Source organism: Bubalus bubalis, chromosome 5 (genome assembly GCF_019923935.1).
Source record: "Bubalus bubalis isolate 160015118507 breed Murrah chromosome 5, NDDB_SH_1, whole genome shotgun sequence".
Classification (NCBI taxonomy): Eukaryota; Metazoa; Chordata; class Mammalia; order Artiodactyla; family Bovidae; genus Bubalus; species Bubalus bubalis.
Genome location: NC_059161.1, coordinates 113,703,817 through 113,726,838, shown reverse-complemented (window position 1 = coordinate 113,726,838; position 23,022 = coordinate 113,703,817). Strand labels below are relative to the sequence as shown.

Sequence of the window (23,022 nt, the reverse complement as noted above, 5' to 3'; positions counted from 1 at the left end):
GTTAATTACAAATGTAAGTGAAAGTTTTGAAAGCCTAATTCATAGTAATGTCTTCATCTTCTGAAAGTTTAGAAGCTTTTAGAGCCAGGAAACCAGTGCAGGATTCAAAAGACACCAGTTCGATCCCTGGGTCAGGAAGGTTCCCTGGAGGAAGGTATGGCAACCCACTCTGGTATTCTTACCTGGAGAATCCCATGGACAGAGGAGTCTGGCGGGCTACAGTCATGGGGTCGCAAAGAGTCGACATGGCTGAAGTGACTTGGTACACACACACAACCTTGGTTTCAAGCCCTCTTCTACTCTAAGAGATTAGGACAATTCGTCTTTCAGAACCTCAGGTTTTTTGGGGTTTTTTTGTTTTTTAATCTGCTGTGACCTTACTTACTACTAGATCTAGTATTTTGAGAGTTCCTATGTTTGTTTACCAGGAAGAAAACAGTGGACCACTGTTTGGTTGGGCTGGCGATTACTGTTTGATATCTCGCATCAGATTGTGGAGTTTTCACTCTGACCACATTCAGTCTCGCTTTCAAGTCCACTGCTGGTGGAACCCCTTCGCCATGAATCTCTGAAGCAGCAGTTCAGTAAGAACAAGTGTTCATGTCTTTAATTCACCGGGTGCTGTTTTAGAGTCGTTTATGTTGCAGAGTCGTGAACACTGTAGAGGTGGTGGAACTCAGGGCTCTTCCCTCCACATGGTACTTTCATGTATATATATGGACATTTTATATGCTGTCTTGGGGGGTGGGTTACAAACCCCAGAAGGTCCCCTCAGGTGGAGCGGCCTGCTTAAGGGCACAGGGCCTGTGTTCTGAGTCGATGACGACTGTATGCGGGCTTTGGGACCAGCATACATCCAGGAGGGTTATTTTATTGTTTCTTCTTCCCCTTAACTCTGTTCCAGCCCAAATTTTCTGTTAGGCCGTGTTACAGATGGTGACTGTTGTTGTGAAACATGTGGTCATGATCTCCATGCGTTGCCAGTTTACCTCACTCGGTGGTTAGGTCAGAGGGAAGACTTGATTTAGATGGCTGTAGGGACACTTCAGTCTGTGGTTTCTGCAGCGCTTCACCATGTTAGCAGAGCTCCGGGAGGTGTGCAGGATGAGGCCATAGGAAAAACAGTGAAACCCTCACTGGGCCCGCCCTTCCATTTCCCTCAGTGTCCTTGTCCGTCTGTCTACCATAGGCAGTGGGGACGAGGGAAGAGGCCTAAAGGACATCTCATGACATCGGCTGAGGGATCCGGCCTTCTCAGAAGCCAGAACACACACCTTCCTGGTGGCCGTGTGGCTAGCCCCTACCCCCAGCGCCCGCAGCGCCCTCAGGCTGGCAGCTTTCCCCAGGACTGTGTTTATATGTGTGTTGTTTTCCCTTCGGCTCACAGATTTTGCTTTCTGTGCTGTTCTCATCAGGTACACTTTGTACGTGCAGAGTAACGCGGGGTAAATAAAACCTGTTAGGATTTGGTGCTTCTGTCCTCATGAGTGGCTCAGTTTTGACTCTGCCTCTCATGAACCCTTGAGGAAGATGCTTTAACCGGCACTTGGAGGCTTCGACTTGGGACGCCCTGTCCTGGTCTTCCTGCCTGCCCCACCTCTGTGGGGGCTGGGCTCTGTAGCCCTGGGCTCCAGTGGGGAACACCACCTTTGTGGGGACTCACGGGGTTTGGGCTTGGGGTGATGAGGTTGAGGCACTTGGGTGTCCACACCCGCCCTCTCCATTGAGGAGTTGGGAGTCTAGAGAAACGTGGCGTTTTCCTTTTCTTTTATAAGATTACGGTTATGTCATCAAGAGAAGAATTGATCCTTACAGTGTACTTACTTAATTCAGTTTTATCAGGGAATTGTGCCATCTGGAACATGGTCCTGGGCTCTGTAAGGCATTTCACCACCGGCTTCTGAGTCACCGTATGTGCTGTGTTGCCCTTTATCATCACGGCCCATCCACCCCAAAGCAGGTCACCCTCTTCCTGTTCAGTCCTGTTCATTCCCTAGTATCCAGCTCAGCATACTTCTCTATAAAGCCTTTCTTAGCTCTCTAGCCTAGAGCAATCTCTTGCTTTCTGAATTCATGTTCAGCAGGAAGAACATAAGCTAGAATGAAGCTTGAATCTCAGCTCTACTCTACGACCTGTCCAAGTCAACATCCTTATCCATAAAATAGTAGAAAAACATATAACTTTGTGGGTTTGTTTTGCAGCCCAGTGACTATGTATCGTGCTCCTATCAAAGTGTCTGCATGAGTGGTAACAAAAATTATACCAATTAATATAGTAAAATTACAATTACTAGAGTAATTGCATAAGTGCTTAGCAGAGGTTAGGCATAATGATAAGCTCTCAGCATTCGGTTGTAGAGATTTACTGTCAGTGCTAACTGTTGCTGCTGCTGCTGATACTATTACCATGTTGTTGTTTAGTTGCTAAGACCTGTCCTACTCTTTGTGACTCCTTGGACTGTAGCCCGCCAAGTTCCTCTGTCCATGGAATTTCCCAGGCAAGAATACTGGAGGGAGTAGCCATGCCTTTCTCCAGGGGGTCTTCCTGACCAAGAGATGAACCCGCATCTTCTGCATTGGCAGACAGGTTCTTTAACACTGAGCCACCAGGGAAGCCATAACTATGTTACTGCAGTGTGTTTGATCCTCAATTATTCAGAGGCAAATCGAAAGTGAACCTCATCAGGCTTAGGCTTTTGGACTCCACTATTACAGAGAGGCCCCTTTCAAACCCCGAGTTTCATCCTAGCAGTATCCTCAGATTTGCAGAGCTTAGCCGCCTTAGCAGCAATCAGGTAAGAGTGTCCTCCTCTTCCCCTCTGCTGTTCTCCTTACGTCGGGTGGCCTTGCGCTGGCGCAGCACGGAGATGAGTGTCTGTCCTTAGTTTTTTTTGGGGGGAAAGAGGCAGGGGCTTCACTGGCCATTTGATAGGGGCTGACAGAGATTTCTGTTCAAACATATAACAGCCCGGACAGATGAGAAACCATGGCCTCCTTTCCTCCCCTTTTAATATTATGTATTTATATGGCTGTGCTGGGTCTTCGTTCTGGCTTGGAGGATCTTTGTTATGACATCTTTTAGCTGTGGCCTGCGAGCTCTCAGTTGTAGCGTATGGGATCTAGTTCCCTGATCAGGGATGGAACCTAGGACCCCTGCATTGGGAGTGCGGAGTCCTAGCCACTGGACCATCAGGGAAATCCTTGTGTTTCTTAACTTATTTTAAAATAATTGCGAGTCAGAAGACCTGGTTTGCACTTTGATCTCTGATATATTCAGTTTTGAAGCTATACCTGTCTGCTGGTATATCTTAGTGACTGAACAACATCAGCAGTATATCTGAGCCCTCTATCTGTGGAGAGGAGATAATATCCACTTTTCAGGGATTTTCCAGATTTCAGCCGAGACTGTGTGTGCAAGTGGCCTGTACGTTATAAAATCCTGTGCAGATGTAAACGGTACCGTTCTCGGCTTTGTTCCCTGTGAGTCCTAGAATTTCATTAATCTTCTGGTTCTTTAGGCTACAATCCTAATTTAGAGGAACTTTCTCATATTGAAGCTTCCTTGATGGCTTATTTTGATGAGACAGCAAGTTTTTACATTTATTTTCTCTATATAGGAAAGACATTTCATCTAAAGTACAGTTTGGTGTCCTGATTTTTTCTTAAAAAAAAAAAACCCAGAAGTCTAGTTTTAAGTTTCAAGAGTAAAGAAGAAGAAATTATCTGACTTTCTTGTATTTAAAAAGTGGTTCCACGATGTTTGTAGAGAAGATTAGACCTCTTTTGCCTGGGGATATTCATACGCCTGCGCTAGCAAACTTTGAATAATAAGAAGTTTCAGTGGAAATTCCAGCATATCTTTAAGTGAAGAAGCTGCCAATATAAATCTGTGTGTTTACATTAAAAATAAGCATCTTTTTAGATGAATAAATATGAAGAATGGATGAGTTCAGGAGAATGTCATGTGAGTATACAGGCCTTTGTGTCCACAGGAATCCCACGTCCTGAGATGGGGAGCCGGGGTGACCGTGGGAGCGCTAGCTAGGGGCAGGTCCCGGGAAAGTAGGGAGAAAATGAAGAATAGCCCTTGGGACTCAGCAAGTCACAAGCCTGGGCGAGAGCACATGTCTGGGGCCATGGCTGACCCTCTTCCCCAGTGGCCTCTCTGTCAGGGGAGGGAGGGTCAGCACAGCCCTGCCTCCGGGGCGCCCAGCACTCAGCACGCAGGAGTGCTCCTGGGGACGTCGGCGTGCATGTGTGTGAGATGGTGCACAGCCTGTGTATCTGTGTGAAGAGGTGTACTTCGTGTCATGTATACACACCACGTTCTTGTTTAGATTGTGGCTGTAGTTTGACTTGGAACCTGCACATCATTTCTAATCCAGAGTGTACAGCTCGTTTTAAATTGCTCTCCCCTGTTAAATTTTGCCACATGAGATGGGCCCTGTCACGTACAAACAATGTTTCTGTTTCTAGAGACCTATTGTCCTCTTGGGTTCTGAAATCACAGCCATGTGATAAGGAGGTTTGAGGGAGGAGAGGCTGGGCCCCTGTCGCCCTGTGGCTTGGCTCAGGGACCACACTGGACCTGCGTTACAACAGAGGGAAATCGGGTGTGTGGGTGTCGTGGTAATTTGTGGGTCTGCTCCTGCTGCTAAGCCTGACTCTGTGCAACCCCATAGATGGCAGCCCATCAGGCTCTTCTGTCCATGGGATTCTCCAGTCAAGAATACTAGAGTGGGTTGCCATTTCCTTCTCCAATGCATGCATGCATGCTAAGTCGATTCAGTCGTGTCCGACTCTGTGCGACCCCATAGACAGCAGCTCACCAGGCCCCTCCATCCACGGGATTCTCCAGGCAAGAATACTGGAGTGGGTTGCCATTTCCTTCTCTGAATTTGTGGGTCTACAAAAGCGAAAAATGACAACCTTCTCCATTGAGATGAATTATTTCAAAAGAACACAGAGATTCCTGCTTTATTGTTTATCTGGAATGAGAACAACGCTTTTTTCCCAAGCTCCAGTTTGCTTTATTTTTTTCATTTTACAAATTATTTTTGACAAAAATCAAATGTATTTAAAGAGTGTGTATATATGCCATGTAATTTATTTTAAAAAAGTTAATATAGTTGGTTTATAATGTTAGTTTCACGTGTGCAGCACAGTGATTCAGTTATACATATATATCTATTTGTTTTCAGATTCTTTTCCCTTGCAGCTTATTATAAAATATTGAGTGTAATTCCATGTGCTATGCAGTAGGTCGTCGTTGTCTATTTTGTATACAGTTTGCTTTTAATTTGTGATTTAAAAAAATATGTGTATTTTATTGAAGTATAATTGACTTGCAGTGTTTCAGGTGCACAGCAGGGTGATTGAGTTATACACATACACATATATAAAAAAATACACATATATAAAAAAATACACATATATTATTTTTGAAATTATTTTCCATCACAGGTTATTACAAGATATTGACTATAGTTCCCTGTGCCATACAGTAAACCTTTGTTGCTTATTGAATATATATTTTTAAATTAGAAATCTAGCATTCTATTCATACTAAGTCAAACAAGCAGAATCAAAATATAATTTTTTTAGTTATGCAAAAATTCATACATTTTCTAAAATATGTATATGTATTTATATATATATATACACAAAAGCTTTTATACTATACTTGATAAAAATTGAGAAAGAATACCAAAAAAAAATGAAGAGATGGAGAAATTGGAGAACATAAACTAAATGAAATAGGAACACTGAACATGAAATAGAAAAAGTGAAACAAACTAGATAAAAGATCGTCATATAGTCTAGTTGTTTTTAAACATGATTGCTCATTAGAAATCTGATGAGCTCCAGAGGAAAAAAGCAATACCTGAGCATTTTTATTCTTCAAAATATTTTAAGGTAATTCTGATATGCATCTGGATTTTAAAAAGTGATCACAGACCCCAGACCTGTGTCGCCTCAGGCCAAACAACTACAAGGGATGGAGTGCAAACCCACACATCAGCAGATAATTGGATTAAAGCTTTATTGAGCAAGGCCCCGCCCACCAGAGCAAGACCCAGTTTTTCCCATGCCAGTTCCTCCCATCAAGAAGCTTACACAAGCCTCTTCGCCTCATCCATCAGAGGGCAGACAGAAGAAGCACAGTCTCACAGCAGCTAAAACAACAGCCATATTACAGAAAGTTAATCACAATGAAAAAGCAGAAAGGTATGTCCCAGATGAAGGAACAAGATACAGCCCCAGAAAATCAACTAAATTAAGTGGAGATAGGCAACCTTCCAGAAAAAGAATTCAGAATAATGATACTGAAGACAATTCAGGATCTCAGGAAAAGAATGGAGGCAAAGATTGAGAAGATGCAAGAATTGTTTACCAGAGACCTAGAAGAACTAAAGAACAAACTGAGATGAATAATACACTAGAAGGAATCAATAGCGGAATAACTGAGGCAGAAGAACGGATAAATGACCTGGAGGACAGAATGGTGTAAGTCACTGTCACAGAACAGAATGTAGAAAAAAGAATGAAAAGAAATAAAAACAGCCTAAAAGACCTCTGGGACAACATTAAATGTACCAACATTCACATTTTAAGTGTCCCAGAAGGAGAAGAGAGAATGGACCTGAGAAAATATTTGAAGAGATAATCGCTGAAAATTTTTCAAACATGGGAAAGGAAATAGTCAACTAAGTCTAGGAAGCACCAAGAGTCCTAAGAAGGATAAACCCAAGGAGGAACACACTGAGACACATGGTAATCAAACTGACAAAAATTTAAAAAGATAAAATATTTAAAAAGCAACAAGGAAAAAATGACAAATAACATACAAGGTAACTCCTATCAGGCTATTAGCTGATTTCTCAACAGAAACTCTACAAGCCAGAAGGGAATGGCAAGATTTAAAGTGATGAAAGGGAAGAACCTTCAACCAAGAATACTCTACCCAGCAAGACTCTCCTTCAGATTTGATGGAGCACTCAAAAGCTTTCCAGACAAGCAAAAGTTAAGAGAATCCAGCACCACCAAACCAACTTTACAACAAATGCTAAAGTAACTTCTCTAAGCAGGAAACCCAAGAGAAGGAAAAGACCTACAGAAAATAAACCCTAAACAAATAAGAAAATGGTAATGGGATCATACATATCGTTTATTACATTAAATGTAAATAGATTAAATGCACCAACCAAAAGACATAGACTGGCTGGGTAGATGAAAACATGTGCATTTATACACTTCCACTTACCACATCACTCTGCTTGAGCCCCCTCCCTCAATTGTATGTAATTATTTTGTATTGTTAAGTTAGTCATATTCCCATTATGGCTTGCAGTTGTAATTATCTTTTATTTTTTGTCTGGCCATTGATTGTGAAAACTGATAAACATCTTTTACTTATTGTGATTATATAACTATTACTCACTTAATACCACTGTATCATGATTGGTCAACAGAAAAATAATAGAACTCTGTATCAACAAAAGTGAAAGTCACTCAGTTATGTCCAACTCTTTGCACCCCATGAATTATACAGTCCATGGAATTCTCCAGGCCAGAATACTGGACTGGGTAGCCTTTCCCTTCTCCAGGGGATCTTCCCAACCCAGGGCTCGAACCCATGTCTCCCACATTGCAGGCCGATCTTTACCAGCTGAGCCACAAGGGGAGCCCGAGAATACTGGAGTGGGTAGCCTATCCCTTCTCCAGAGGATCTTCCTGACCCAGGAATCAAACCGGAGTCTCCTGCACTGCTGGCAGATTCTTTACCAGCTGAGCTATCAGGGAAGCCCTAAACTAGGATGTAATAGAAAAACCTGTAATCACTTTTTAAAATTAAAAAAAAAAAAAGAGTAGCAGTTGGATATTTTGTAGAATGTTCCTCAGAGTTTTTCTGATGTCTTCTAATGATTAGACTTGTGTTATAGATTTTAAGAGAGTGGCTGAGCGAATACCACAGAGGTATAGCACCCTTCTTATAATATCACCATGACATGTCATTGATAATGCTCCCTGGATCTCTGGGTTTAGGTGATGGCTTCTGGGTTTCTACCCTGTGAAGTTACTATTTCTCCTTAACACTGTTTGAGGTTCATTCAGCCTACCTCAAGGAGAGGGGTGTTAGACTTCACCTTCTGCAGGGCAGAATATTAGATAATCTGTGTTCATATGTAAAACCACCACAATAGCTATTAAATATTTGGGGGATCAGATATTCTGAAACTGTCCAAATGTTCTGTTTCTCCTTAAAGTTTTCCCACTAATTTTGGCAACCATCAATGGATCTTGCCGGAAGCAGCTATTACTCTGTTATTCTAAAGATGGTTTTCTGTTTCCCTCATTCATTCTACATTATTAATTGGGATTCTTCCATAAAGAAAGTTCTCTCTGTCCCATCCATTTGCGTATTCATTAGCATATGCATATCATATGGACTCATGGATATTTATTTTATTCTTTGTGTTGTAACACAGTCTGTCATTTATTTTTTGTGCTCAGATCTTCCAGCTTTAGTCTTTGGAAGCTCTTTCAATTTGGCTTCTGGTCCTTTGATGTTTTTGTTTGTTTGTTTTAACACTTCCTCACTTTCTGGCACTACAAGATGTTCCAGGCTTATCTTGTAATATTTTTCCCACCCCAGCCTCAGAATTAGCCATTTCTCCAAGGAGTTCTAGTTCCCTTCACCGGGGAATGGTATTTAGAAATCAGGATCTGAGTACTGAGTGTGTTCTTTGTTATGGAGGTGTCAGGACTTCTAGGCTCTTGGAGGACAGGGCTAGGAAGTGTGTGTGTTTATAGTGAACCATGTATGCACACACATTTGTATTTATTTCTGTTCTTGCGTATATGAAATAAACATTAGTTTGTATTAGTGCCTCTGACTGATCTAGCGCTACAGAGCTATTTCTGGCTTCCTCCTTGCATATTCATAACTTCTTTTTTTTTTTTTCTGACAGTGAGGAATTTGGCTCTCATTATTGATGGTGGCCCTTACAGTTTTTATTTGCTCAACCCAGGTATATGTGTAAAGTATTTCAGAGTCGCTCACCTATACTGCCGTAAGACGTAACTTTATCAACTCGAGTGCAGTGTTTGTGCAACGTTCTTCTCTTAGTAGCCTTGTTATATCCAGTCAGAACATATTTCCCAAAGTTATTTCTGTCAATTCCTTTCTTCCCCTCCCGCTTAAGTGAGGTTATTTCACTCGTAATACAGTTAGTTTCATTCGTCAGAGTCTGCATTCCATCCTGCTTCCCAGGACATCTTGTATGATATGTGTGTATGTATGTGTGTATATGTTTGCCTGCATTGGGTCTGAGCTGCGGCACGCCGGGTCTTCACCGTGTCACGCCGCTCTTTGATTGCAGCGCGTGGGCTCTCCATTTGGAGCGCATGGGCCTAGTTCTGTGGCACATGGGATCTCATGATCAAACCCGTGCCCCAGGCATCGCAAGGTGGATTCTTAACCACTGGAGCAACCAGGGAAGTCCCTGTACTTTTCAGTGTTTATGAACTACAAAGTTCACTCTTTGTGGTGTACGGTTCTGAAGGGTTTGGTGAACACTTGGCCGCAGACGCACCATCACAGCACCACACCCTGTTATGTCTGTCAGGCAGCCCCTCACTCTTTTTTAAAAGTGAAGTTATTTATTAGAATAAATGATTTCATGGGTCCTTATAGTGTATTTTTTTTTTTTTTAACTAAAATAAAACACGTAATGCTAAAGTCGTTCCTTCAGAGCAGCTTTTGACATGAAATACTCTGCAAGTCAGCCAGGGCTGGAGTCCTTGTTTTGTTAGATTGAAATTGTTAGCAAAACAAGTGAAGATGACCATGGCTTTACTCGATTTTTGTCCCAGAATGATAGTGTCTTTGATGTGACTTCCCAGGGAAGAATTTCCTCTCTAGACAGGCATGTCTGATTTTCCTGTTCCTAGTGGAGCAGGTGAAGACCAGTTAAAAAAATCAGACCGAGGCCACCCCTGCAGATGTTTCAGCAATCTCTCATGCCGACTATTGATCTGTATTCCGATCTGTATTCCATTTCCTCTTCTATCTACTTTTTTTTTTTTATAGTTTTGCACTTTCTCCCTTTTTCTATTTTTATGTGCCTTTATATAGTAAACTTTATATATTTTGTCCTGACTGTGCCCCTGTCTCTAAACTCTAGATTTTTCTCTCATACTGCCCTGTTTCTGTCTCCTTACAGCTAGCTTTAATGTAAAATTAAAAATATTTATTTTTTTTGCATTGGCTGTATTTATTGAATGTATAATCTGGTCTGAACTTAAAGTATAAGTAGATTGAATGTTTCACTCTTTGTTAATATAAGAAAAATCAAATTGCTTCATAATAATTTGTTTATTATATGTATGTCTCAGATGCCATCAGTAGGAAATGGTTTTCATACACTGGTGTTAGAGAAGAAATAGAATGCGTTCTTCCACCTCAGGTCCAGCGGCATTAAAACCAGTGTGCACAGACCCCTCCTCCCTACCCCAGCACCTCCACCCCGACCCTGGCTGTGCCCCCCTTCCTCTGCCCTTCTAGGCTGACCCCCCAGGCTCCGGTTTACCGGGTGGTTTGATGCTGAAGGACATATTGGACCCAGCCATTCCTCCTCCCCCTTGCCAGGTTGCCCCCCTCAGCTTCCTTTAGTGATGGGACTCCTTCCACTGTGACCCTGGAAGGGCTCCCTGGACTGTGTGAACACCTCTGCCTGAGAAGGGAGGGTGAGGGGAGGGCTCCCTCCAGGGCATTAGCTTTTCAGACACTGTCCAGGTTACCGCTTGATAGACTTCATCTGCTGTGACCTGGCCTGGTTAGTGGGAGCTGTGGTCAGGAATCTTCTATGGCGTTGGCCTGGAGATGAGTTAAAGGAAATAGCAATCTGAATTGGCGTCAGCAGCGCCTCACTGACGTCTTGCTGCTTAGCGGAGCCCTGGAGCAGGATGTGATAGTGCTGAGGCTCTGTCTAGAGTCACTGGGGTACATGTGCTGTTCCCAATAAATCTGAGATTCAAGACAAGATGCTCTGTGTCCAGGGTGTAAGTCAGGGTCCCCCAGAGAAATGCAGCAAACAGGTTGTGTGTGTGTGTGTGTGTGTGTGTGTGTGTGTGTGTGTGTGTCTAGAACAGAATGCATTTCCTTTACATATGTATGTTCTATACACATACAGAGATTTACTGTTAAGAACTGTCTCGTATAATTATGGAGGCTGGTGAGTTGAAACTCTGCAGGGAAGGTCTGTAGGCTGGAGACCAGGAGGGTTGAGGGTGCCCTCCTGCCTGGGAGACGGGCATTTTTGATTTGTTGGTGCCTCCTGACTGACTGGATGAGCGCTGCCCACACCCCACCCCCACCCCCCACACACATTAAAGAGGACAGTGCAGTTAAAGTCCACAATTGAACACTAATCACAGGTGGCACTATTGGTAAAGAACCCGCCTCCCAATGCAGGAGACTTAAGGAATACAGGTTCTGTCCCTGGGTTGGGAAGATCCCCTGGAGAAGGGAATGGCAACCCACTCCAGTATTCTTGGCTGGAGAATCCCATGGACAGAGGAACCTTGGGGGCTGTAGTTCATAGGGTCGCAAAGAGTCAGACACAACTGAAGCAACTTAGCACACACACACACAAACACTCTCAAGTTGACACTTGGACCATCACAGTCAGATTTATTTGGAACTCCATGATGCTTGGTTGGTTCTCTTCATACTTGATTTGTAAGGGTCTCTTTGGATAACCATTTAGTTGAGCCAGAGTAACAACAGGCCAGCTTTAACCAGAGCTTCAGCTGCCTATGTTCTCATCAGAACCCTCTACAGTGTGTCTGGAAAATATCACTGACATGGACCTTCTCCCCCTGCTCTTAAATTCCGTAAAACTTGCTTAAGGAACCAAAGCAATGTTGAAAACGTGCTATGATGGGAGGCCTTCTTCCAGGGATAGGCCCTGCTCACCAGCACGCAGGCGTGGTCTCCAAGGGCGGATGTGCAGCCTTCTCACTGGAGGGCCTGCGCTGCTGTTTATATTTAGCCCGGAGTCTTGGAACCTGCGAGGCGGCTCGCAGTGGAGCCTCTGTGCGCCCGCGCGGCCCCAGGCCCGCTCGCTGGACTGGACGGAATGTCAGCAGCTAAATATAACTCTTTACAGACACACGCAGGCAGGCGAGTCCCGAGTGAGCCAAGCATCCGGCTTTAGTGGAAACATTTTCTAACAGAGTCGCTTTCCCCTCTCAGTTTACAGTAATGAATGTAAACCCAGATCAGTGTGATTTTTCATTGAGAGCTGTCTCTGCAGTTAAGATGGTTGCAGGCACTGAGAAGGCAAAAGAAAGGCCCCCGCCTGGCCCAGGAGCCAGCAGGCCTGTCTTGCTGTTCATATTGGTTTTGTTTCCACGGGAGGAGAAGACGGGCAGTTTGCACTTCGCCACCTGATGTGTATGGTTGTGGGTTGGGTGGTGCCTTTGGGGTTTCATTTTCCCTCTGTTTCAGACTGCCTCAGGACACTGGCACCGGTGTGGGCTCCGGGGCAAGTGACCAGAGCAGGGCACCCTCTGCGGAGTTGGCTGCCTGCGGCCGAGATGGCCTTACCTCAGCAGCTGTTCCAGCTCACAGTCTACTTTCCTATGACTGTTTTTTATTGTTATCAGGTCCTTCGGCCTGGGGATCCAGAAGCACTTGGTAGCCAGTGATTCTTGAGAAAGCAAAGGGGGAGCAAGCCGAGTCCTTATACCCAGCAGCAGGCCTGTGCTTCTGGGGACTGGGCTCTGCACTTGGGGTGGCCCTGACTTGACATGAGGGGCTTGGAGAGACACAGACCCGGGCCCTTCCCAGCCTGCTGAGTTAGAATTCAGGGTATGTCCTCTCGGGCCAAGGAGGTGGAGTGGGACATGGGCTTTTAAATGGGGCCCCAAAGTAATCCCCCCACAGCCTGCCTGGCATCAGACCCCCAAGCCTGGGGGTCTCACAAAACAAAGTACAAATATGTACTTGCTACTCAGAGTTGTGGCATTGTTCCAGACCAGGAGAGCGACGCAGGCGTCTGGGTGGTAGGGAACAGGGGCAGGAGGCTGCAGGACCCAGCGAAGCCTCCTCCCCACCTGCCCGCTCCTCTGCTTCCCAGATTCAGTGTCCCGGCTTCCCGGAAGGAGGAGGGAGCTGCTGGAGATGAGACACCATTGCCATGCCTTCCAGAGGCTTCCTCAAGGCTGTTTCCCTGGCCTCTCGGCTAAGGAAGGTCCTGCAGAACAGAGGAATGTGAGCGGGACTTCAGGGTCTGAATCAGGCTTCCTTCAGCCCCAGATCCTCTTCTCACCTGCTGTTGCTGCTCTCTCTATAATAAGGGACTGTTTGAGCAGTGAAGTAGGGACTGCGCATTGAAACTCCTGGCTTCTGGTTTTGGTTCTGTGCTCATAGATGTGAACCAGCTGGGCGCATGGTCACCCCGCCCCCGACGGGACCAGGGAGGGGGCAGTACTTTCAAAAGGTGCTGGAGCCAACCCACAGGGTGAAACCCCTGCAGCACTCTGGCCTTCCCACCCCTCCTGCTTGGCTCTTTCCTCAGCAGGCTGGGTGTCAGTTCTGTTCTGAGAAAAACCCCAGTGGTTCAGTTTTCCTTCTCAGCAGGAGAATGGTCGAGCCACAAGCAGCCCCGACCCCACGCTGGCTGCTGGTGCGTGTCCGGGCCTCACTCCTCCTCCTGCTGACCCTGACATGCATTCTCCATCTGGCAGCCTCACCGCCGCCCACCACAGTCTCTTAGGAAGAGCACTCGTTTTCCCTTGCAGACCACTGTCTGCAGGGGTGGGGTCTTATCCTTCCAGAGCTCAGTCTCCTAACCAGATGATACTGGGACTAGACACTGACCTGGCCCTCTGGCTCCTACTGTGCATCTGCTGAGCTGGCGCCCCACCCAAGGGGCAAAGGAGGGTGTCCAAGCGGTGACTCGTGCAGTGAAACACCTCCGTGCCCGCCCCACCATCTCTCTGGCTTATTGAATGGATGGTTGTGACCTGGAGCTCAGAGCACAAGTCTTCACGTATTCTTACCTGTGTTGTCAGCTGAGGCCCAGGAAGGCCTTCTCTGGGGATGGCAGATTTTCCTAGAGGCCAAGCAGCCAAAGGACTCTTCATAGGTGGTCAGTGTACCTACTTAATCTTTTCACCCAAGAAAATCGGCTAAAACATTCTGAGACCATGATAACCGATTACAACATTGTTTAAACTCATGGAGAGTCAGGAGCTAGTTTTGAAAGGGATCACCATCAGATCAGATCAGATCAGTCGCTCAGTCGTGTCCGACTCTTTGTGACCCCATGAATTGCAGCACGCCAGGCCTCCCTGTCCATCACCAACTCCCGAAGTTCACTCAGACTCATGTCCATCGAGTCAGTGATGCCATCCAGCCATCTCATCCTCTGTCGTCCCCTTCTCCTCTTGCCCCCAATCCCTCCCAGCATCAGAGTCTTTTCCAATGAGTCAACTCTTCACATGAGGAGTCCAAAGTACTGGAGTTTCAGCTTTAGCATCATTCCTTCCAAAGAAATCCCAGGGCTGATCTCCTTCAGAATGGACTGGTTGGATCTCCTTGCAGTCCAAGGGACTCTCAAGTGTCTTCTCCAACACCACAGTTCAAAAGCATCAATTCTTCGGTGCTCAGCCTTCTTCACAGTCCAACTCTCACATCCATACATGACCACAGGAAAAACCATAGCCTTGACTAGATGAACCTTTGTTGTCAAAGTAATGTCTCTGCTTTTGAATATGCTATCTAGGTTGGTCATAACTTTCCTTCCAAGGAATAAGTGTCTTTTAATTTCTTGGCTGCAGTTACCATCTGCAGTGATTTTGGAGCCCAGAAAAATAAAGTCTGACACTGTTTCCACTGTTTCCCCATCTATTTCCCATGAAGTTATGGGACCAGATGCCATGATCTTCGTTTTCTGAATGTTGAGCTTTAAGCCAACTTTTTCACTCTCCACTTTCACTTTCATCAAGAGGCTTTTTAGTTCCTCTTCACTTTCTGCCATAAGGGTGGTGTCATCTGCATATCTGAGGTTATTGATATTTCTCCCAGCAATCTTGATGCCAGCTTGTGCTTCTTCCAGCCCAGCGTTTCTCATGATGTACTCTGCATATAAGTTAAATAAACAGGGTGACAATATACAGCCTTGACGTACTCCTTTTCCTATTTGGAACCAGTCTGTTGTTCCATGTCCAGTTCTAACTGTTGCTTCCTGACCTGCATACAGATTTCTCAAGAGGCAGATCAGGTGGTCTGGTATTCCCATCTCTTTAAGAATTTTCCACAGTTTATTGTGATCCATACAGTCAAAGGCTTTGGCATAGTCAATAAAGCAGAAATAGATGTTTTTCTTGAACTCTCTTGCTTTTTCCATGATCCAGTGGATGTTGGCAATTTGATCTCTGGATCACCATGCAAATAGCATATTTTGATTTCATCCATTAGCTTCACTCAACTAAACTTCATGAAAATCACCATGTTGTTATTTTTCTTATTTTACTCAAGACTGGAGAAAGCCTTTAATGTTGGGAACCACAGGTTAGATAAACAGCAAATCCAGCGAAGTGAACCTTTGTGTGGCTGGTAACTGTACCCAGAATGTCCATGCCATCCTACTGGGAAGGTGCCAGGCCAGAGGGAGGAATGGCAGGAAGGCCTATGTGGATCTCGGAGATGATAGAAAGATTAACAGTGACTCCAAGCAAGATAAAATTTTTTTAAAATTTTTTATTGCGATAACATTGATTTATAACATTATACAAGCTTCATACAGCACTATACTTCCACTACAGCTGCTCACCACCAAAAGTTTAGTTTCCATCTGTCACTGTACTGCTCACCCCTATACCCGTCCCCACCCGCTCTGTAACCGTTACTCTCTCTTCTTGATCTCTTATCCTTTGGTTTGTTCATTTATTTTCTCATTTCCTTTGCTTGCTTTCCTATTTCACCGGTGACTGAAATCACACGGTACTTGTCTTTCTCCATCTGACATTTCACTTGGAATAACAACTCAAGTTTCATCCATGTTGTTGCAAATGGCAAGATTTCATCCTTTGTATAGCGGTGTAATATTCCATCCCACTCGGATTTATACATTCACATTACCCCCCACCCCCACCCCGCCACACACACCGTTTATCTGTGTTTCCACTGATGGCCACCTAGTTTGTTTCCATATCTTCACTACTGTAGATAATGCTGCAGTGAACATTGGTGTGCATGTATCTTTTATAGTTAATGTTTTGTTTTCTTCTGATAAATATCCAGGAGTGGAGGAATTGCTCAGTCATATCTAACATTGAATAGAACCATTTTTGCATGCCTGGATAAATCCCACTTGTTTGTGGTGTATGATCTCTTCAGTGTATTGTTATATTCAGTTTGCTCATATTTTGCTGAGGTTTTTTGCATCTATGTTCCTCAGAGATATCGGCCTGTAATATTCTTTTTGTGTGTCACCTTTGTCTGGTTTTGGTATCGGGGTGATATTGGCCTTGACAAATCAGTTAGGAAGTCTTCCCTCCTCTTCCATTTTGGCGTAGTTTGAGAAAGACAGGTATCAAATCACTGAATGTTTGTTAGGATTTACCAGGGAAGCTGTCTGGTCCTGGACTTTTGTGTTAGGGGAGGTTTTGGTTACAGTTTCAATCTCCTTACTAGTGATGGGTCTATTTGGATTTTCTTTCTTCATGATTCAGTCTTAGAAAGTTGTATGGCTTTAAGAATTTGTCCATTTCCTTTGGGTCATCCAGTTTATCGATGTGTAGCTCTTCTCTTACAGTCCCTCACAAATACATACTTAGAGGGAAGGTCCTGAGAGCTCTAGCGTCTTTATTCTGGGGCGAAGAAAGAGAGCTCACTCTGGAAACTCTCCTCTTTTCTCCCGGTTCCTTCTGGCGAAGGTCAGACTGAGAGAAAGCCATCACCCTGCCATATCTTAAGAGACTTGGTTGTGGAATAGGATGTCTTCTGTCCCCTGTGGCTAGTGACTGCAGCCTCCATGAAGGAAAATCTGGCCTCAGATGCAGGCTCTCTGCCGTTTCAGAGCCGCAGCGTCTCTGACTTGGCTTTTCTTTCTCCTCTCAGGCTGCTTGATCGGGGCTGTGAATCTCAAATCCAGCAACCGAACCCCAGTGGTTCAGGAATTTGAAAGTAAGTACAAGGGAGGCTTGAGGCAAAGGGGCATTACTCGGTGGTCTGGCGGCTGACACAGGACAGGCACACGGACGTGAGTGCCCAAGAGGCCCGTCGGCACCCCCGGTGTGCATGCGTGTCAGCGCAGCAAGGCTTCGGCGGCTCTCGGCAACTCAGCAGGCTCCCTGCTGGCCACCACCTGGTCCCTGGCGCGTCTGCATTTACATGGCCAAGAGCATTCTAACATAGAAGCACAGGATGAGGGGGACATGCACTCTCTTTGCTAATCAGCTTCATTGTTTTTCTGGCTAAAATTAAATTCTCTCAGAGTCTGGCGCTAGCTGGATTTTTAATCTACACAACAGACCTAAATAGACATAGCTTGTAGGGTCTGGGTATACAGGTGAACCTGAAATTGTTCCACATTCACAGAGAGTTCTCTCTCTCTTTTTTTTAACCCCTTTCTCATTAGGTGTGGAACTATCTTGTATCATTACGGATTCACAGACAAATGACCCCAGGATTGAATGGAAGAAGATCCAAGATGAACAAACCACCTATGTGTTTTTCGACAACAAGATTCAGGGTATGATCCTGTGGTCCTCCTCTTTGTACAGAAGGCCCTGGCGTGCACTTGCGGCCAAGACTTGGCTCTGCGTGGACCTACATCTGGAGCCGGAATTGGTTTTCTGTCTGTTTTCCTATGGCGAATTCGAGCCTGCAGAAGTGGTGAGGATAGGGGTGGAGCCTCCCTGTAGCTGCCTCTATGCTTCAGTAAATATCACCTCCTCAGGAGGACTTTAGTTTCCGTGCAGCCATCTCTTTGAGGTATCTAGTGAACATTCTCTGAGGCCACCTCCCTCTCGTGAGCCATGACTTACAAGTTCAGTGACTTCAGCAGCAGCGGGACAGCAGTGACCGCTGCATATACCTGGATGCCGATAACCCCTCGCAGGAGAGCAAGGCGGGGGTGCAGAGTTGTGTCTGACTCTTTGCAGGGGGTGCTGGGCCAGGAGCACGTGAGGCACAAAGACATGGAAGCACAGGGAGCTTCATGACGTACTCTGCATATAAGTTAAATAAGCAGGGTGACGATATACAGCCTTGACATACTCCTTTCCCAATTTGGAACAATGTAACTGTGTGTGTTAGGGGTTGTGCAGGGCTTGTGCTTTTGGCGTCATATCTGAGAGATCACTATCTAGTCCAAGGTCATGTGGTTCACATCTCTTTCTTCCTAAGGGTTTGAGTGTAGCTCGTGCAGTAAGGTGTGTTGTGTATGGTGTGGGCTGCGAGGTCGGGGTCCAGGTCGCTCTTGCACGGGGGTACCCTGTGGTCGCAGCACTGTCTGTGGAATGCTCCTTGTCTTTTAGTGCCGGGTGACTAGTTTTCTCCTTTAACGGGGAAGCCTTAGGGGGAGCCAGGCATCTGTAGGGAGTCCCTCAGTGCCTCTCCTCTCCACAGGAGACCTGACTGACCGTGCAGAGCTGCTGGGGAAGACGTCTCTGAAGATCTGGAACGTGACGAGGAAAGACTCGGCCCTTTACCGCTGCGAGGTGGTTGCTCGGAACGACCGCAAGGAGATCGACGAGATTGTCATCGAGTTGACCGTGCAAGGTGGGGGTGCATGCGGGGCAGAGGCCCCTTGCCCTAGGCTCGGCCTCTGCTGGTGGAAAAGACCAGCTTCCTTTTCTTCCAGAGCCACGTCCCTGTGGGTGTGGCAGGACCCACAGGGGCTAGGCAGGGAGGGCTTTTGAGAGCTACAGGTCGGGGGTGGGGAGGGAAGTGGAGCTTCTGCCTCGCCCCTCACAAGCCGGAGGCACTGGAAAGGCTAGGGGTCTTCACGGGGGCTGGGATTCCTGCTGTGGAGCAGCTTTCTCAGTGGGCTCGGGTAAAAACAGGCCTTGCTGCTGGTTCTCACCCCCGCCCACTCTCCTCCCACAGTGAAGCCGGTGGCCCCGGTGTGCAGGGTGCCAAGGGCCGTGCCTGTGGGCAAGGCGGCCACCCTGTCCTGCCAGGAGGGTGAGGGCTTCCCGCGGCCGCACTACAGCTGGTACCGCAACGACGTGCCACTGCCCACAGACTCCAGGGCCAACCCCCGCTTTCGAAACTCCTCTTTCGTCTTAAACCCTGAGACGGGCACTCTGGTAAGAGCTCTGGGAAGAGGTGCGGTATGGGCGTCTGTGCTGTGGGCAGAGCACCTGTGAGCAGACAGGAGACCAGAGCTACAGACCCTAATATCAGGAACCACCACTTCCCCCCAACCCTGCCCTTTATAGACAGGAAAGCCTGTAAGTGGGTGCCGGAGGGCAGGCAGAGCTGAGGGGACAGTAGCCAAGGGGAGTGCAGGGCAGCCTGCCCAGCGCCATCTGGAGCAGAGTCGGGAGGCAGTGGGCCTTGCTCACTGGCCACACGATGACATTGCAACATCGTTGGTGTGTTTGGGCTGCTCATGGTGTCGTGGGCAAGACTGAGCCACATTGTCGTGTTTGGGGACAGCCCCTGGTGGGGAGGTGGGACGGCACTGGGTCTCCCTTCACTCCTGACGCCTGGCAGGTGTTCAGCGCCGTCCACAAGGAGGACTCAGGCCAGTACTACTGCATCGCATCCAACGACGCGGGCTCGGCGCGCTGCGAGGAGCAGGACATGGAAGTGTGTGAGTGTCTGTTGAGCCTCGACCCGGGGGCTGGCGGGCCGGTCACGCTCACTGGTGCCCTCAGCTCAGCACCAGCTGCCCTCTGCAGTGCGCACGGGCTCCCTGGAGTCTGCCGGGTCTGGTGGGAGGACCCTCTGAAAGACTGACCCACGGGTTCTCTGCTCAACCCACAGCTTTCACTGAAGTATCCTGAACTCCATTTCTTTGGTAACTGATAGAATCATGGAAACGTAAGGTTGTGTAAGGTCTCTAGGAATTTACCTGGTCTCACCTTTTTGCAGTAAGCAGAAACTAGGGCTCACCCCAGTAATTTATGCTGTTGGGGTGATTCTTCCTCTGGGCTGTCGGGGCTCAGTGGAGGTGGGCAGGTCCAGGGCCCACCCCAGGTCCCCACAGGGACCCCGTGGAACTGGTCTCCAGGGGACTCCCCAGCTGCTGCCAGATTTGGGGAGCTGCTCTTGGGCAGGAAGAAGATTCCTGGGCTGTGCCCCAGAGTTCCTGACCCGAGAGACGGAGCTTGGAAACTGACGTTATGAAATCAGAATTCAAATGCATCTTTAACCATGTGCTCACGTTCAAGAACCCTCTACCAGACAAGGGAGAACTGCAGCAGCTCCCAGCCTGGACAGCGTTGGTCAATACACCCCTGCGTGGTTTCCACTGTGCTTTCATCTGCACAAAGGGTGCAGCCTCAGGCCCCACACTGAAGCTCGAGAGTGCAGCTGAGGATCTCCTTGAGGGACGGCTGGTGGCTGCAAGGCCACGTTCTTAGCTCCTATTTGCCCTTTTAACGACTACATGAAGCTAAATAATCAGCAAAGAAAAGCCCTCGAAATTTAGGGGATTTTCTTCCTTAGGACTCTGGCTCCTAGTTCTGATCTGTAGGGGAACTGTGTCTCAGTAAGAAAGCTCTAGGATGTGCCCCAGAGGCTTGTTACTCCCCATGGTGCAGGCCATGCTCCGTGGCTGTGGCGTCTGTGCTGCCGCGGGTGGTGTCACAGCCTGTGGGCAGAGCTGCTCCAGGCTGGGGGCGGTATTGGGGGGGACAGCATCTGCTCACTCCTCGCCTTCTCCAGATGACCTCAACATTGGCGGCATCATCGGGGGGGTCCTAGTCGTGCTGACCGTCCTGGCCCTCATCACAGGGGGCATCTGCTGTGCCTATAGACGTGGCTACTTCATGAGCCACGACCGGAGCGGGGAAAGGTGAGCCTGTCCTGTGTGAACAGCGTGCCCTGAGCATTGCTATGGCCTGTCAGGTGTCACCCAGCTCCTCTGCTCTGTTTCAGCTACAAGAACCCAGGGAAGCCAGATGGAGTTAACTACATCAGGACAGATGAGGAGGTAAGGGAGCCTGGAGACGGTGTCTCCACAGGGAAGATGGCATCCCCCCGAAAACCAGGTGGGTCCCTAGGAGAGAGATTTGAGTTATGTCCAGCACACGAGCCCCTCAGCGTGCCCCCGGCGGTGTGCTCGTGGGGCATTCGGTCCGCAGGCCTTGTAGCCATTCCCATCCAAGAGCACATCGAGGGAAGTGGTGTCAGGCTCCTTTCCCACCTGCTGGCCACCCTCTAACCTGCTATGTTGGCCTTTCAGGGTGACTTCAGGCACAAGTCCTCGTTCGTGATCTAGATGGTGGCGCGGCTGTGTGCACACACAGACACCTCCACGGGGGACCCTGCCAGGAGCAGCCCCGCAGGGGCACCAGATGGGGCTAGACACGCGCACAAAAGCTTTTGTTTTGGCCAAAGTTGACCGCTACTCCTTTCTTACTTTTTAACAAGCTACACGAATAAAAGAGTTTTCCTGGAGATGGGCAAGTCACCACAAGGCGAGGAAGTGGCCGGGTTCGCGGAGCCAACCCCATGGGGTCTGCCAGCCTCCAGGTGGGCAGCCTGGGCTCAGGAGGCATGGTGACCTGTCCCGTGGTGGGGCCACACCAGCATGAGCGTCCAGGGCTGGCAGCCAGGGTCATGACCCGAGCCTTGGCTGCAGTGACGGGGCTTCACGGGGGCCCCAGGGCCACTTCATCCCCAGGCTTTGCCAAGATAGTCCTGGTGTCCATCTGAGGGATTCTTTTTGGGTCAGCATTTTATAACAGCAGCCCAAATCAGGACAGTAAACAGCTTGTTAGAAGGGGGGATCTTCTTAGCTGTGGGAACCCTGCTCATCCACAGAGGGTCCCAGCACTGGAGAGCCTTCATCTTGTGCTGAATCTGAAATGGTACTGACATGATGTTCTGCTTTTCTATGGGTGTTTATTTTATAAAATTTTACAGTCTAAATTTTTGCTAAAAATGTATTTTGATTATTGAAAATTTCTATTTAAATTGTAAATAAGTTGTCGTACGCCGTTAAATACTGTATCTTTTTTTTTTTTCAAAGTTCAACTTAAACTAGGAGCCCAAACTGCTCCTGTTCAATTGGAAACACCACTGGTGGCTTAGGAAACCTTTGAGAAAACTCCAGCTGAGTAACCTCACGGTCTATTTGTGTCTGTGCACAAGAGACGCAGGGCTCCTGGGTGACCTTCCCTGGGCCTACCCCCACCTCTACCCCAGGCCCTGAGACACAGGTGCGCCAGCCGCACGCCTGTTCGGAGTGGCGTTGGCTCCTGAGTCTCCAGGCCAGCCCTCCTGCCCTCATCCACCTGATGCCGCGACACGGGCCATGGGCAGAACAGCTCTGACAGTGCCGTTCACCTGCCATGTAGGTCCACCCAGGATAGCGCCAAGGGGGCTGGAAGGCTGGGGTCCAAGGGTGGGTCCTCCGTGTGGTCCCCCCAGCCTGGCTTCCTGGGGCCCAAGCTCTGTGGCTGTGCATGGCTCAGGAAACAGCAGCCCTGTGTCAGGCCTTTAAATTCCTTCTACTTACTCATGCGGGCTTCTCTTGTGCCTCAGCTGGTGAAGAATCTGCCTGCAGTGTGGGAGACCTGGGTTCAATCCCTGGGTTGGGAAGATCCCCTGGAGAAGGGAAAGGCTACCCACTCCAGTATTCTGGCCTGGAAAATCCCATGGACTGTATGGTCCATGGGGTCGCAAAAAGTTGGACATGACTGAGTGACTTTCACACACACACACTACTTATGCAGTTCATGGGATGGTCCAGGGCCAAAGGCAGTTTTGAAATCAAACCTGTCAACCACATTTACATTTGTTTCAAGACAGCGACCCCCGCTGTCCCT

At 47.5% G+C, this 23,022-nt stretch overlaps 1 protein-coding gene across 2 annotated transcripts in view; it reads left to right on the top strand.

Moving 5' to 3' along the window:
* Positions 1-22,123, top strand: part of JAM3 (junctional adhesion molecule 3) — a 30,287-nt gene extending 8,164 nt beyond the window's left edge. Inside the window, exons 2-9 of one of the 2 annotated variants that reach the window (XM_006043396.4) lie at positions 17,135-17,200; positions 17,655-17,768; positions 18,647-18,799; positions 19,127-19,329; positions 19,739-19,838; positions 20,915-21,044; positions 21,128-21,182; positions 21,435-22,123. In XM_006043396.4, coding sequence (XP_006043458.4) covers positions 17,135-17,200; positions 17,655-17,768; positions 18,647-18,799; positions 19,127-19,329; positions 19,739-19,838; positions 20,915-21,044; positions 21,128-21,182; positions 21,435-21,470 — 857 coding nt within the window. In that variant the 3' untranslated portion in view covers positions 21,471-22,123. The remainder of the gene's footprint in view (positions 1-17,134; positions 17,201-17,654; positions 17,769-18,646; positions 18,800-19,126; positions 19,330-19,738; positions 19,839-20,914; positions 21,045-21,127; positions 21,183-21,434) is intronic. The other variant, XM_006043397.4, reaches the window with a different exon arrangement.
* The last annotated feature ends 899 nt before the right edge of the window (positions 22,124-23,022 follow it).